Below are 15,032 nucleotides of genomic sequence, written 5' to 3' on the forward strand. Positions count from 1 at the left end.
GACGTGTCCTGAATGGGTTCAAATTTCCCAAAGAACACATTGACTGGTCCAAAGAGAAATGGCTCAACATTTTGTGGACTGGTGAAAGCAAAATTGTTCTTTTTGGGTCAAGTGGCCATAGACAGTATGTCAGAGGACCCCCGAGCACTGAATTCGAGCCAAAGTACACTGTGAAGACAGTAAAGCATGGTGGTACAAAACTATGGTATGAGGATGTTTTTCATACCGTGGTGTTACGTCTATTTATCACATACGAGGGATCATGGATCAGTTGAAATATATCAGAATATTTGAGGAGATCATGTTGCCCTATGTCGAAGAAGAAATGCCCTTAAAATGGGTGTTTTAACATGACAATGACCCAAAACATCTTGGTTACAGACAAACAAGATTGAGGTAATAGAGTGGCCAGCACAATCCCCTGACTTCAATCTCATAGAGAACTTGTCTTCTGATATCTGAAACATGTTTTTTTTTTAGGCAAACCCCAAAATTGCAGAAGAACTGTGGAATGTAGTGTAATCATCCTGGACTGGAATACCTGTTCAGAGGTGCCAGAAGATGGTCGACTCCATGCAACACAGATCTCGGAAACAATTGTTATGCCACTAAATATTAGTTCAGTAATTTAAAGTAAAGTGAAACCTCAAACATTTTCAGTTTATAGATACATTTTTTGAGTTTTTTAAGAAAAATGCTGGCACTGCTATTTTTTTGAACAGCCTAATATTCATTTTTCTTAACTTTCTGTAAAGGATTAACACAAACTGGCTAAATGTTGTTTATGTTTTGATTTAGAATTAAAAGTGTAGTATTTTCAGTGCATTTGCATTTATGGAAATAAAAGTTATTATAATGATTTTGTGCTTTATTCACTTTTTTAAAATCACTGCTATTTTTTTGAACACTACTGTATATATCAATAGCTTGGATTATAAAATTCTATATAATCAAAAGCTGAGATATTCAGACCCTTTGCTGTTGCACTCCAGGCTGTAGTCAGGTGCATCATGTTTGCTTTAGTCATCCTTGAGATGTGTCTATACTCAACTGGAGTTCACCTTTTGCAGTTGGAATTGATTGGACATAGTTTATAAAGGCTCACACCTGGGTCTCTAATGGCTCACAATTCACACTGCATTGTCAGAACAAAAACCAAGCAATGAAACTCAAGGAACTGTCTGTGGATCTGCGCAATCAAACTGTAGCAAGGCATGGATCAGGGCAAGGATATGAAACAATATCGAAGGCTTTGAGGCTTACCGGTACCACTGAGGCCTTAATAATTGTGGAAAAAAAGCTCGGCACAACCTTGTCTGCAGCACTTTATAAATCAGGCCCTTGTGGAGTGGAAAGACAGGAGCCACTGGTGAGTAAAAGGAATATTATAGACTGCTTGAAGTTTGCTAAATGACATATAAAGGACTTTGGCAACATGGGGAAAAAGATTCTGATGAGATAGATGTTTTTGGGCAAAACAGCAAAAACAATACCTGACAAACAACAGCTACAGCACATCACCTGAATGATTCTATTCATACAAAAAAACATGGCGGTGGCAGCATCAAGCTATTGGGATTCTCAGCAACAAGTACAAAAAGACAATAAGAAATTGAGGAACAAATAAATGCTGCCAAATAGGAACATTCTTGAAGAAAACCTCCTCTAGAGCACCATTCAACTTAAGACTTGTGCAAAAAATCACCTCTCAACAGATGAAACAACACTGGAGTGGCTCAGCCAACTACCCAGACTTAAACTCCATCAAACATCTGTGGAGAGAGCTGCAGATGGCAGCTCACAGATGCTCACCATTCAATCAGACGGAGCTTGAGAGGATCTGCAATGAAGAATGGGATAAACTACATAAATCCAGGTGTGCAAAGCTTGTAGAGACGTATCCAAGAGCACTTGCAGCTACTGCAAAATGCTTCAATCAAGCCTAATAAAGGGTCTGAATATGTCTGTGAACAAAAATGTTCAGTTTTTCACATGTTTTTACTTGGGTAATTAACTGTGTATTGTTGTGTACAATAACGATTCAATCCATTCAAATCCACAACACAATAAAGTGTGCAAAAAGTCAAGGTGTCTAAATACTTTCTGAATCCACTGTATCAAATAAAAAGTAATAAAGTCACATAAAAAGACATGACTTTTGGTGCAAGTCAACCTGGTATGAATTCAAAATTATGCTCTATGGTGCTAAATGATGCTAGCTTAACATATAATTATATATAATTTGCTTCCAACTTTGCAGCAACAGTTTAGGAAAGACTATTTCCTGTTCCAGCATGACTGTGCACAAAGCAAGGTCTATGAAGATATGAAAAAAAGCTTGGTTTAAAGAAACTCCAGTGTTCTGCACAGAGCCCTGACCTCAGCCCTACTGAACAGCCTTGGAATAAACTGGAATATCAATTGAGGCTTTTTTGACCAACATCAGTGCCCGGCCATACACATGCTCTTTTGACACAAAAGCACAAGATCCCACCAACACACTTCAAAGTCTTCTGAGAAGCCTACTCAGAAGAGTGGCTTTTGTTATAGCAGGGAAGATCACTCAGAGGTCACACTATTTTAATTTTGTTTTCAAAATCGGATGTCCGACAAGCTCATGGCAGGCATTGAAAATGGACATGGGAGGTTATTAAAACTGGACATGTTAGAAAGCTGACCGGTCAGACAAATCCTGTTTTTTCCAAGGTCATTTGAAAAAATCACTCATGAAAAATGTGGCAGCAAGATGCACTGTAAGACAATCTAAGATCTAAGATAAGGAGTCTTATGTGAAAAAATTTAGTATTGCAAAATGAGACATTTGGAGTTTTTAGATAGATAGATGGTGGATGTATGGACTGATAGATAGATAGATAGATAGATAGATAGATAGATAGATAGATAGATAGATAGATAGATAGATAGATAGATAGATAGATAGATAGATAGATAGATAGATAGATAGATACTGTAGATGATAGATAGATAGATAGATAGATAGATAGATAGATAGATAGATAGATAGATAGATAGATAGATAGATAGATAGATAGATAGATACTGTAGATGATAGATAGATAGATAGATAGATAGATAGATAGATAGATAGATAGATAGATAGATAGATAGATAGATAGATAGATAGATAGATAGATAGATAGATAGATGGCGTTGGTTGGTTGGCTGGGTGGTGGTGTGGGTGGGTGGGTGGGTGGATGGATGGATGGATGGATGGATGGCTGGCTGGCTGGCTGGCTGGCTGGCTGGCTGGCTGGCTGGCTGGCTGGCTGGCTGGATGGATGGCTGGCTGGCTTGGCTGGCTGGATGGATGGCTGGATGGATGGATGGATGGATGGATGGATGGATGGATGGATGGATGGATGGATGGATGGATAGATAGATAGATAGATAGATAGATAGATAGATAGATAGATAGATAGATAGATAGATAGATAGATAGATAGATAGATAGATACTGTAGATGATAGATAGATAGATAGATAGATAGATAGATAGATAGATAGATAGATAGATAGATAGATAGATAGATAGATAGATAGATAGATAGATAGATAGATATGCATATATTGCATATATTTTTCTATTATGACAATTTATTCATCTTCAAAAGCCACCTTAAGCTAAACAAAGTTTCACTGAGTCTGAAACTGGGTCTGAACACTAGGATGTTATTTTATTTTGACCTCAATTAAAAAAATATTCAACCACTAAATAAAAAGCCTGAACATCTTCTTTGAATGGCAGTCATACATGAGCTTGTTATTTACCTTCTGGTAGAGATAAAATGTATTTTTTATAATGTGTAATCCTACATAATAGTTAGAAGCTCTCTGATAACACAGGGCTGTGACATTGCACACACACTGCACTTTAAGGTATTGTAACTGACAGTAATGAAGGTTTTATTATGCCATTATGATATTACCTTTCATAAAACCACATTATAAAAGATATAATGCTTCACACTATGCGAAGGTAGATATCACAATGAGAATGCTTAAAATAATCAGGCACTAACCAGTCTCACCTTTTCAGCGGTGCCACCTAATTAAACCACACACACTTGCAAAGTGCTTCTCAAGTACAGCACTTACTCCGCCTCCTCAAATACGGCTTTGCAGATTTGAATTCACGGCACGTTTTTTTTTCACTTTTTCAAAAGACTTGCTGGTCCAAACCCTTGAGACTCCTTTCTGACCCACACAGTATTCTTAATGTCCTATTATCTCTAATGAACTTTTTCCTCTTTTTCTCAGTGCTGAGGAGAGTTTGAGCTCATCCATCTCTGCTGGAGAGAATTCATGTCTGACTACACACTGACATTTAGTCTTTCAGGCCAATAATGAGCAACCAAGCTGGGTTAAAAGGCTTTCATTAGGAATGCTAAACTCCTGAATCTATGATCCTGTGTCTGTTTAATGTCAAAACATTTCAGCATTTTTTTTCTTCATGTTTCAGATGTAAGGGGACATTTACATGATTAGATAGATAGATAGATAGATAGATAGATAGATAGATAGATAGATAGATAGATAGATAGATAGATAGATAGATAGACAGACAGACAGACAGACAGACAGACAGACAGACAGACAGACAGACAGACAGACAGACAGACAGACAGACAGACAGATAGATAGATAGATTCCTCATGCCGTATGGATTCTTCAACTACCGCCATACTGTGGCATAGTCAATACAACAGCTGTAGGTTTCAGTAGGCAGCAAATTATATAATATTGTTCGCCAATAAAAGTGCTTGAGCGCCGTGCAGATTAGATACAGCTCACGAGTTACATGACAGAGGCTTCCTTGATATAGTGAAAAAAATAAACAAAAACAGACGGAGGATGAAGAGATGAAGACCAAATATGCACCGGAAGAACCTGCCAAAGAAATGAGGCGTGTCGGTAGTTTAGAACAGACTAAAACACTATATACTGTACAGTTTGTCGAGCCACAGCTGTTGAAAACAACAACATTACGAACGCAGTAACAATCCACATATGCAAGGACACGATTCCTCTATAAACAGTCGAGAAAGAAGCTTTCAGAGCAGTAATTAAAACAGTGGATTCCAGGTATGTCTTACAGGGCAAAAACACTTCAGGTCAGTTGCTAAACCAGCGTTATAAGCGAACTGGAAACGGAGATATTTAAAGTTGTCCACTTTTCTACAATAGACCTGTGGTCAAGTTGTATAGTGGAGTTTGCATACGTCGTTTTATTTGTTAAAGGGAGAGCAAAGGGTAATTGTACAATACTTAAATATTAAATAAACAATAACAAATTTATATATTGCACCTGTTTCATACTGATTCCATCATATATTGTGTCATTTTGTGGGGCCAAGCAAAGCTTATCGTACTCAAAATTTTCATTATATACATGGTGAAATTAAAACTTTTTTATATTCTATGTACTTTCAACAGTAGAGTCAGCCACAGACATATAAAAAGTCCCAGTCATACAAAAAAACCATATCGTGATATACCGTGAAACTGTCAGAATCTTAAAAAATACAGTTTTTGGTCTGACAATTTTACTACATTACAGCAGCTCAAGGTAAATTGGAAAAAAATATTAAGTAAGTAAGTAAAAGGCTCAACATGGCAAAAACAGTTTTTATATGATGTGGTAAAAGCGACTTAGACAGGACGAACATGGAGAAGAAGCTGATTCTCATCATTTCTCAGTACCCTGAGCTTTATAACACGACTTTAAAATTGTATCATGACACAATAATGAAAAGCCTAGCTACATGTGAATGATTTCAGAGTGGATTTAATGGTTTTTCGATTTTGCCGGTAATCTAGAGTGAGCACGTTTTGATGACGTTTCACTGCGCCGCTCACGCTAAGCGCTGAGCAATTTGCGCCCAGCCTCGTGATGAGCAAAGTGCATAACGTTTCTCATCTGATTGTCCTCTAAGTCCAAAGTCAAAACTGTTATTCAACTTCATCTGTACATTCTTGTGAACTAACTAAAATCAACTAAAATCAAATTCACTTCTAAAAGTGTTAAGTGTCTGCTTACGAGGTATGAGATGATCTGCTGATGTGTCTTCATCTATCGACTTCTCAGCATCAGGGCTTGATTGAGGCATGACATGGTTGCCTAAGAACAAAGTTTAGCAGTAATAACTTTCTGTATATTTAGTTTATTAAAACTTTTAATAATGTTAATGTGTGCATGTTACATATAATCTAACTATAATTAAGACAAAAGCAGCTCAGCACAGATATAAATTCACTCCAAATATAAACTGCTCACAAAAAGCATTTCATAAAGTATAAAATACAAACCTCATTACTGAAAACTGAAAGATTTTTTGTAAGTTGCAATTAAAACAAAAATCTTTAAATTGCTAATGCTCTTGAAGCTTCACTAACAAAAGTACAAATAATTGACTTTTAACGTCTTGGCTGTCTAATTTAATTGTATTGTGTTAGTATAAATCAACTTTGAATGCAACATAAAAAACAAACTTAAGACAGTGACAGACGAGGGAATCATGATTGGGTATAAACCAAAAGCCGAGTCTTAGCAAAAACAACAAAAAGGTCATAGAGGCGCCCAGGTGGCGCAGCGGGATATTCCACTAGCACATCAGCGCCGAGATTTTGAACTCCTCGGTTTGAAACTCAGCGTTGTCACCGGTCGGCTGGGTGCCCGGACTATGTGGATGGGGTCTTCAAAACGCTGTGCAAGAACCCTGGTTAGCACATAGAGGTGTCTGTGCAGAATGCATGGGTGAAAAGAAAAGGTCCGCTAGGACTGCGCACGTGTCGGAGGAGGCGTGAGCAGCAATATACCCTCCTCGAATGCAATCAGGGAGTAGAAGACAAATTGACTATGCTAAATCAGGAGAAAAATGGGAGAAAATGCATAAATAAATAGAACAAAAAGGTCATGGCTCACTCATTTGTGCCAAATTTTGGGAGAAAATTGCCAGTCAGTTTAAAAGAACATTTTTTACTGCAATTAATGTAGGTGTTTCACCATCTACCATACATAATATTATAAAATCTCAGTCTGTGTAGGGCAAGGATAAAAACCACCTAAATGTGCCTGACCTTTGAGCTTTCAGGTGGCACTACATGGGATTGACAAAATGGCATATATTAGGATCTTAGAGGGACATATGATGCCAGGTCTGCGTATGTGACCTGCCTGCAGTCCAGATCTGTCTCCAGTTAAAATGGTGCATCATGAAGAGGAGAATCAGACAATGTTGACCAAGGACTATTGAGCAGCTACAGTCTAAATTAATGTGCAACAGTACCACTTGCAAAACTGCAACAATTAGTATCCTCAGTTCCCAAACTATTAAAAAGTATAATTAATAGAAAAGGTTAGGTAACAGTGTCTCCTCAAATTATTGTTTATATGTTTATATTTACAAAATACAATTAAGCTAGTCCGTAAAAATTGTATTGTTGTTTTTATTGCATTTTACAAAATGTCCCAACTTCTCCAGAAATGGGGCTGGCACTAAAACATCATACACACACCAAAAACGTAATAAATTAAAAATAAATTATATGATCAAGATGAATAATTAAAAAGCAAGAATCGGATGCTTACGTGCAGCTAGTCTCTCTGTACGAGCATTATGGACCAGTCTTGGTCTTCCAGACCCTGTTCTTTCAAAGCTTGCCTGGTCAGTTGCTGACTGAGACTTTATATATCCACTTCTCCCTGTGATCATAAATAAAAAATACAGTATGTAAAATAATTAAATTAACAAATTAAGTAAAAATAACATCTATTTACTGCTGCTTGATTACAGAAAACTGTCAGTGCTAACCTGGTATATATAAAATAAAATCAGCAGTAATGTGGAGAGTGCTGACAGAAATTCCTCAGTAAAAGTAATTGGAACCATGTGGGAGTTCATTAAACACTGGTACTTTAACTTTATTTCTTTCCTCAGACAATTAAACCTTTTTTGTGCAGTACATTAACATGTATTAGTCCTTAGAAGAACAGCGAGTGGGTTTGCTATTAAATTTAACTAAACATTTTAAAATAAAGTCAGACTCAGCTAATCTCCACAAAAAAAGAAACAGTAAGCCCTTTTTTTGGGTAAGCTATTTCCAAGATGGGTTATAAAGTGCTCCTGAACTCAAGAACATACATGACTGTGAGGTATGGATCACAAAGAGCATATTAATTACCACAGTTTAAGAAGATTGAAATGTTTCCTCACTCATTCTTTTCAATAAGTCCAATGCACTTATACAGAAAAATACACTTTAGTTTAGAGATTAACAGAATTCGAAATAAGCACTTCATGCACACAAATAGTAGTAGTAGTAGTAGTAGAACTTTATACCTAGCAGGCTATATCTGTTTAAAACAGCTAGTACAACAGTTATTAAGAATAAGTATTTTACTAGGGTGTTTCAAAGTTTGCATTTCAAGGTTGTATTTTACAATGTACATATTTACACACCTAATAAATAAATACATGACAGTTTGTTTGTTTATTGGGATTTTAATGTCATGTGTTACACTTTGGTTACATTCATGACAGAAACGGTAGTTACTCATTACACAAGGTTCATCAGTTCACAAGGTTATATAGAACACAGTCCTGGACAATTTTGTATCTCCAATTCCAATTCACCTCACTTGCATGTCTTTGGACTGTGGGAGGAAACCGGAGCACCCGGAGGAAACCCACCCAGACACGGGAGAACATGCAAACTCCACACAGAAAGGACCTGGACCGCCCCACCTGGGGATCGAACCTTGGACCTTCTTGCTGTGAGGCAGCAGTGCTACCCACAGAGCCACCGTGCCACCCTAGAGCAATAATGTGAACTGACACTTAGATAATACAAATCAACTGGTTTGTACCTATAACAATGTAAACTGGAGGCTAAGTTAAGTTAAGTAGATAAGAACCTGCTAACTGCTGTCATTTTAGCATTGTTTCAATTGTTTGATACAATAAAAAAAATCCAATTGTAAAAACTTTTCCTAACTATAACAAATGCAAGCTAACACATTACATTATCAATTAGTTGGTCAGCCTGTCGTTATTACATGGCACAAGTGCAACTTTCATGTATATTTATAGATTATGGTATTGTGTGTAATGGTGTATAGATGCGTGTCTGCAGATTTAATAATCAATAACAAAGCATAACACACTCACTAGTTTATTAATCCTCACTTAACAAAGGACAATTTAGAGCAAATTACCACCTTTTGCATGTTCTCAACAGATGTAAAGAAAACAAAGAGCCATAAGGAAACACAACATGCCAATTTTCTTTAAAAATCCAACATTAGGCATGAATGAACTTATTAAACCCAAACTTATGTTGTTCTGAGCCTACGGTATTAACTACCGCCCCACTGTGTCACCCAGCTATTTAATATTTAAAAATATTTAAAACCTTTTAAATGTAAACTTGTACAGACAGTATTATGGGGTGTATTTCAGGACAATTACACATTTTATACACACAGTGTTTTCGAATGTACCTGTCTGTGAAGTGCTCTTCGGGGAGCTCTTAGCGCTATTGTCTGTCCTAGTCGATAACAAACTGCTTTTCCTTGCCGTGAGTGGAGGGCGACCTGTGACCTTTGAGCCAAAAGCAATATGGGAGCCGTCCTGGGTTTTCGGATGCTGATAGGCTTTTGCACTCAGTGGCTGTTCTAGAGAAAGTTCAGAGAGAGACAAACAAGAATTAATTATGCATGCATTATAAATGAGTAGTTTAAGAGGTCTGAGGCTATGCAGACTTTGTGCGTGCAATCTGCTGTTTTAGACGCTACAATATGCATCTGAAGTTTCTTGTGACGAGCAAACAGATAAATATTCAGGGTAAATAAGTTGTTTTCGGCATATTTAAGCCTCCTACACATGGTAGGTTAGGCATCAGGGGCAAAAGATCTTTAACAGTCAAACACACTAAAAACAAAGTATAAACACAGATGAGCCAAAACATTAGGACCCTCCATCTAGTATGCTGTTATGAGCTCTGGCGCACTTCATAAGACATCTGAAAAAAAGTCCTTCTTCCGTTGCCATAATGTTTTAATAGCCTTTCTGCATGTCCATTGTAGGTACTATGACACTTTGACTGGCGTGTGATTATGCAGCCCCATACAGAAGAGTTCAATGCACTGTATATTGTAACACATTCACCTCAACACCAGTTTTAAAACAATCTGTCCGGGTCCTTTCTGTGTGGAGTTTGCATGTTCTCCCAGTGTCTCGTTTTCTCCCACAGTCCATGCATTTTCTCCTCTTTTTCTCCCGACTTTTTAGCGCGTCCAATTTCCCGATCGCGTCACGCTTCCTCTCCAATAATGCCGACCCCCGCTCTGATTTGAGGAGAACGAAGCTAACCCACGCCCCGTCTGACATGTGGGCAGCAGCAGTATGCATTTTGTCACCCACACTAGGCGAGTTCATATATGCATATCGGCCTTGTGTACGGAGAGACACACCCTGATCCGCATTCTTTCCCGCCTGTGCGGCATCAATCAGCCAGCAGAGGTCATAGTGCATCAGTTACGAGAAGTCCCTATCTGGCTTAATACCCCACCCACATATGAAAAACAGGCCAATCGTTGTTCATGTGGCCGCTCAGCCCAGCCAGATGGCAGAGCTGAGATTCGATACGATGTATTTGAAATCCCAGCTTTGGTGCGCTAGCATGTGTTTTCACCGCTGCGCCACCTGAGCAGCATGACATTAAAATCGTAATAAATAAATAAATAAATAAAACAATCTGTGATTTGAGCCACAGTAGCCCTTCTGTTGGTCTGTACAAGACACCATAGCCGGAAAGTAATCTGGCATCAATGGGTCTTTCAACGACCTGTCGGCAGTTCATGGCTTGTCCTTCTTTGGTACTGTCGGTGGGCACTCACCATGTCTGCTTGTGTGCTTGTCTGTTTCAGAAATACTCCAACCCGGTCATCCGGCCATAATGATTTGGCCTTTATCAAAGTCACTCAGATCTTTATGCTGCCCATTTCTGCTGCATTCAACATGTGAACTATGAGTAACTACCATCGGCCCAACATTTATTATATCCTTGACCGTGACACACAAGCACACCAGAGCTGACATTTCAAACTCGCCTACATGAACAATTGGCTTTTGTTCAAGGGTGGTGCCGAAGAGGATTCCTCATAACTGATGCAATTACCACCTCTGCTAGCTGATTGATGGTGAGGGATAATGAGGATCAGGGTGTGTCTCTCTGTACACAAAGCTGATCCACATATGAACTCGCCTCAAGCAGGTGAAAATATGTAGCCGGCTACTGTACACGTCGGTGTTATTCACGGCTTTTCTCAATCAGGGTGGAGATCAACATCAGTAGAGAGGAAGCGTAATGCAACAGGGTAATTGGATACGACTACATTGGAAAATGCAAAAAAATAAGAAAAATAAAAATAAGTATTGCTGTGCACATTTTTAGGGACTGGTCATAATGTTTTTGTCAGTGAATGTGCATCTCATCATTTTGCATAATCCTTCTGAATCAAATGCTCCTACACTTAAAACTTTGTAATTAGCATTTGCTTCTATTTATTTTATTGTAAATCAGATTTTTGTCTGAAGCCATGTTTGTGCTTCAAACCAAAAGCAGGATTTATATAGGAGCAGTCAGTTGTTGAATTGAGAAATGCTTTCCCACTCACTGGCTCTTCCAAACAGAGCTCACATAAAAACAAAGGAGAAATATGTATGCATTATAAATGAGTAGTATAAAGGGTCTGAGGTTATGTAGATGCAGTGCATCTAATCTTCTGTTTTACATTATGTATCCGATGTTTTTGGCGATGTGCAAAAAGCAAAAAGTTTATGGTAGACAAGATGTTCTGAGCTCATGTTTGAGTGTGAATGTGCATCTGTACACTTTGGCAAGCAAGGCTTTGGCAAGCAGTACTGATCAATGGAACAAGGGTAGATGCTTGTGGCTCAGTTTTCATATTACCACTTAAACACAAGACAACTTAGAATCAACACCAGCGTAAATCCTTCATTTTCTTCATATTTAATAAAGTTTCTATCTATCTATCTATCTATCTATCTATCTATCTACAGTGCTGGCCAAAAGTATTGGCACCCCTGCAATTCTGTCAGATAATACTCAATTTCTTCCAGAAAATGATTGCAATTACAAATGCTTTGATATTAAAATGTTCATTTAATTTGTCTTCAATGGAAAACCACAAAAAGAATTGTCAAAAAGCCAAATTGGATATAATTCCACACCAAACATAAAAAAGGGGGTGGACAAAAGTATTGGCACCCTTTGAAAAATCATGTGATGCTTCTCTAATTTGTGTAATTAACAGCACCTGTTACTTACCTGTGGCACATAACAGGTGGTGGCAATAACTAAATCACACTTGCAGCCAGTTAAAATGGATTAAAGTTGACTCAACCTCTGTCCTGTGTCCTTGTGTGTACCACATTGAGCATGGAGAAAAGAAAGAAGACCAAAGAACTGTCTGAGGACTTGAGAAGCAAAATTGTGAGGAAGCATGGGCAATCTCAAGGCTACAAGTCCATCTCCAAAGACCTGAATGTTCCTGTGTCTACCGTGAGCAGTGTCATCAAGAAGTTTAAAGCCCATGGCACTGTGGCTAACCTCCCTAGATGTGGACGGAAAAGAAAAATTGACGAGAGATTTCAACGAAAGATTGTGCGGATGGTGGATAAAGAACCTTGACTAACATCCAAACAAGTTCAAGCTGCCCTGCAGTCCGAGGGTACAACAGTGTCAACCCGTACTATCCGTCGGCGTCTAAATGAAAAGGGACTCTATGGTAGGATACCCAGGAAGACCCCACTTCTGACCCAGAGACATAAAAAAGCCAGGCTGGAGTTTGCCAAAACTTACCTGAGAAAGCCAAAAACGTTTTGGAAGAATGTTCTCTGGTCAGATGAGACAAAAGTAGAGCTTTTTGGGAAAAGGCATCAACATAGAGTTTACAGGAAAAAAAACGAGGCCTTCAAAGAAAAGAACACGGTCCCTACAGTCAAACATGGCGGAGGTTCCCTGATGTTTTGGGGTTGCTTTGCTGCCTCTGGCACTGTACTGCTTGACTGTGTGCATGGCATTATGAAGTCTGAAGACTACCAACAAATTTTGCAGCATAATGTAGGGCCCAGTGTGAGAAAGCTGGGTCTCCCTCAGAGGTCATGGGTCTTCCAGCAGGACAATCACCCAAAACACACTTCAAAAAGCACTAGAAATGGTTTGAGAGAAAGCACTGGAGACTTCTAAATTGGCCAGCAATGAGTCCAGACCTGAATTCCATAGAACACCTGTGGAGAGATCTCAAAATGGCAGTTTGGAGAAGGCACCCTTCAAATCTCAGGGACCTGGAGCAGTTTGCCAAAGAAGAATGGTCTAAAATTCCAGCAGGGCATTGTAAGACACTCATTGATGGTTACCGGAAGCGGTTGTTCGCAGTTATTTTGTCTAAAGGTTGTGCTACCAAGTATTAGGCTGAGGGTGCCAATACTTTTGTCCGGCCCATTTTTGGAGTTTTGTGTAAAATGATAATTGATTTGACTTTTTTTTCATTCTCTTTTGTGTTTTTTCATTGCAAGCAAAATAAATGAAGATATTAATACCAAAGCATTTGTGATTGCAATCATTTTCTGGAAGAAATTGAGTATTATCTGACAGAATTGCAGGGGTGCCAATACTTTTGGCCAGCACTGTATCTATCTATCTATCTATCTATCTATCTATCTATCTATCTATCTATCCATCTATCCATCTATCCATCTATCCATCTATCCATCCATCCATCCATCCATCCATCCATCCATCAGAAACTTTAAATTAAGCATACCAATCTGAGAATTGCATGGACATTTGTATTGAGTTCTGAACATGTCAAACATATCAACAGAGATGACGAGCTAGTCAACTCGACCATGCTTATTATATTAATGATGTTTACTATTATAATATACATTATGTATCCGATGTTTTTGGCGATGTGCAAAAAGCAAAAAGTTTATGGTAGACAAGATGTTCTGAGCTCATGTTTGAGTGTGAATGTGCATCTGTACACTTTGGCAAGCAAGGCTTTGGCAAGCAGTACTGATCAATGGAACAAGGGTAGATGCTTGTGGCTCAGTTTTCATATTACCACTTAAACACAAGACAACTTAGAATCAGCACCAGCGTAAATCCTTCATTTTCTTCATATTTAATAAAGTTTCTATCTATCTATCTATCTATCTATCTATCTATCTATCTATCTATCTATCTATCTATCTATCTATCCATCCATCCATCCATCCATCCATCCATCCATCCATCCATCCATCCATCCATCCATCCATCCATCCATCCATCCATCCATCCATCCATCCATCCATCAGAAACTTTAAATTAAGCATACCAATCTGAGAATTGCATGGACATTTGTATTGAGTTCTGAACATGTCAAACAAATCAACAGAGATGACGAGCTAGTCAACTCGACCATGCTTATTATATTAATGATGTTTACTATTTATGTGATATGATGTGGCATAAATAGATAGAAAGAAGGACAGACAGTCAGACAGACAGAGAGTCAGACAGACAGACAGTGAGGAAAATTCATGATGATGTTACTTTCAGAAATATGGCAACACTGCAAAAGGGTAAGGTCAAGACAATTTGGCAGCTAAACACAAAACACTTTCATTTCAATTTGGCAGTCGGCTACAAGTTTTGAGCTTTGCTGTTTCTTAGTAACTGTGTATGAAAACATTTTTGCCACACTAATGCCATGTCTTGCCCAGATTTCACAACTCTTCATATTGAAACGCCGTCACTGAACGTCAATGAACATTATTTACAACATAAATTACATGGAAATGATGCGGGTGCTTGACCGTGTGCTCTGTGCAACTTGAGTTTCTCAACACAAAACCCATCAAGTCATAAGTTGAAAGCACATGAAAGGGTATGGTTAAACATGTAAACTTAATTAGGAGAGGTGTCCACAGTACTTTAAGC

General features: G+C 38.3%; 1 protein-coding gene across 6 annotated transcripts in view; it reads right to left on the bottom strand.

The window, feature by feature from the left end:
* The window catches only part of cfap20dc (CFAP20 domain containing), a 70,684-nt gene that overhangs the window by 40,988 nt on the left and 14,664 nt on the right, over positions 1 to 15,032 (bottom strand). For all 6 annotated transcript variants that reach the window (XR_010013073.1, XM_062996623.1, XM_062996627.1 and 3 more), the window contains 3 exons: positions 9,520 to 9,693; positions 7,609 to 7,722; positions 6,058 to 6,138 (listed from right to left, as the gene is read on the bottom strand). Coding sequence is in view for 5 of the 6 variants with exons in the window: in XM_062996623.1 (XP_062852693.1) it covers positions 6,058 to 6,138; positions 7,609 to 7,722; positions 9,520 to 9,693 (369 nt within the window). In the remaining variant the exon portion in view is untranslated. The remainder of the gene's footprint in view (positions 1 to 6,057; positions 6,139 to 7,608; positions 7,723 to 9,519; positions 9,694 to 15,032) is intronic.

Source organism: Trichomycterus rosablanca, chromosome 6, assembly GCF_030014385.1.
Source record: "Trichomycterus rosablanca isolate fTriRos1 chromosome 6, fTriRos1.hap1, whole genome shotgun sequence".
Classification (NCBI taxonomy): Eukaryota; Metazoa; Chordata; class Actinopteri; order Siluriformes; family Trichomycteridae; genus Trichomycterus; species Trichomycterus rosablanca.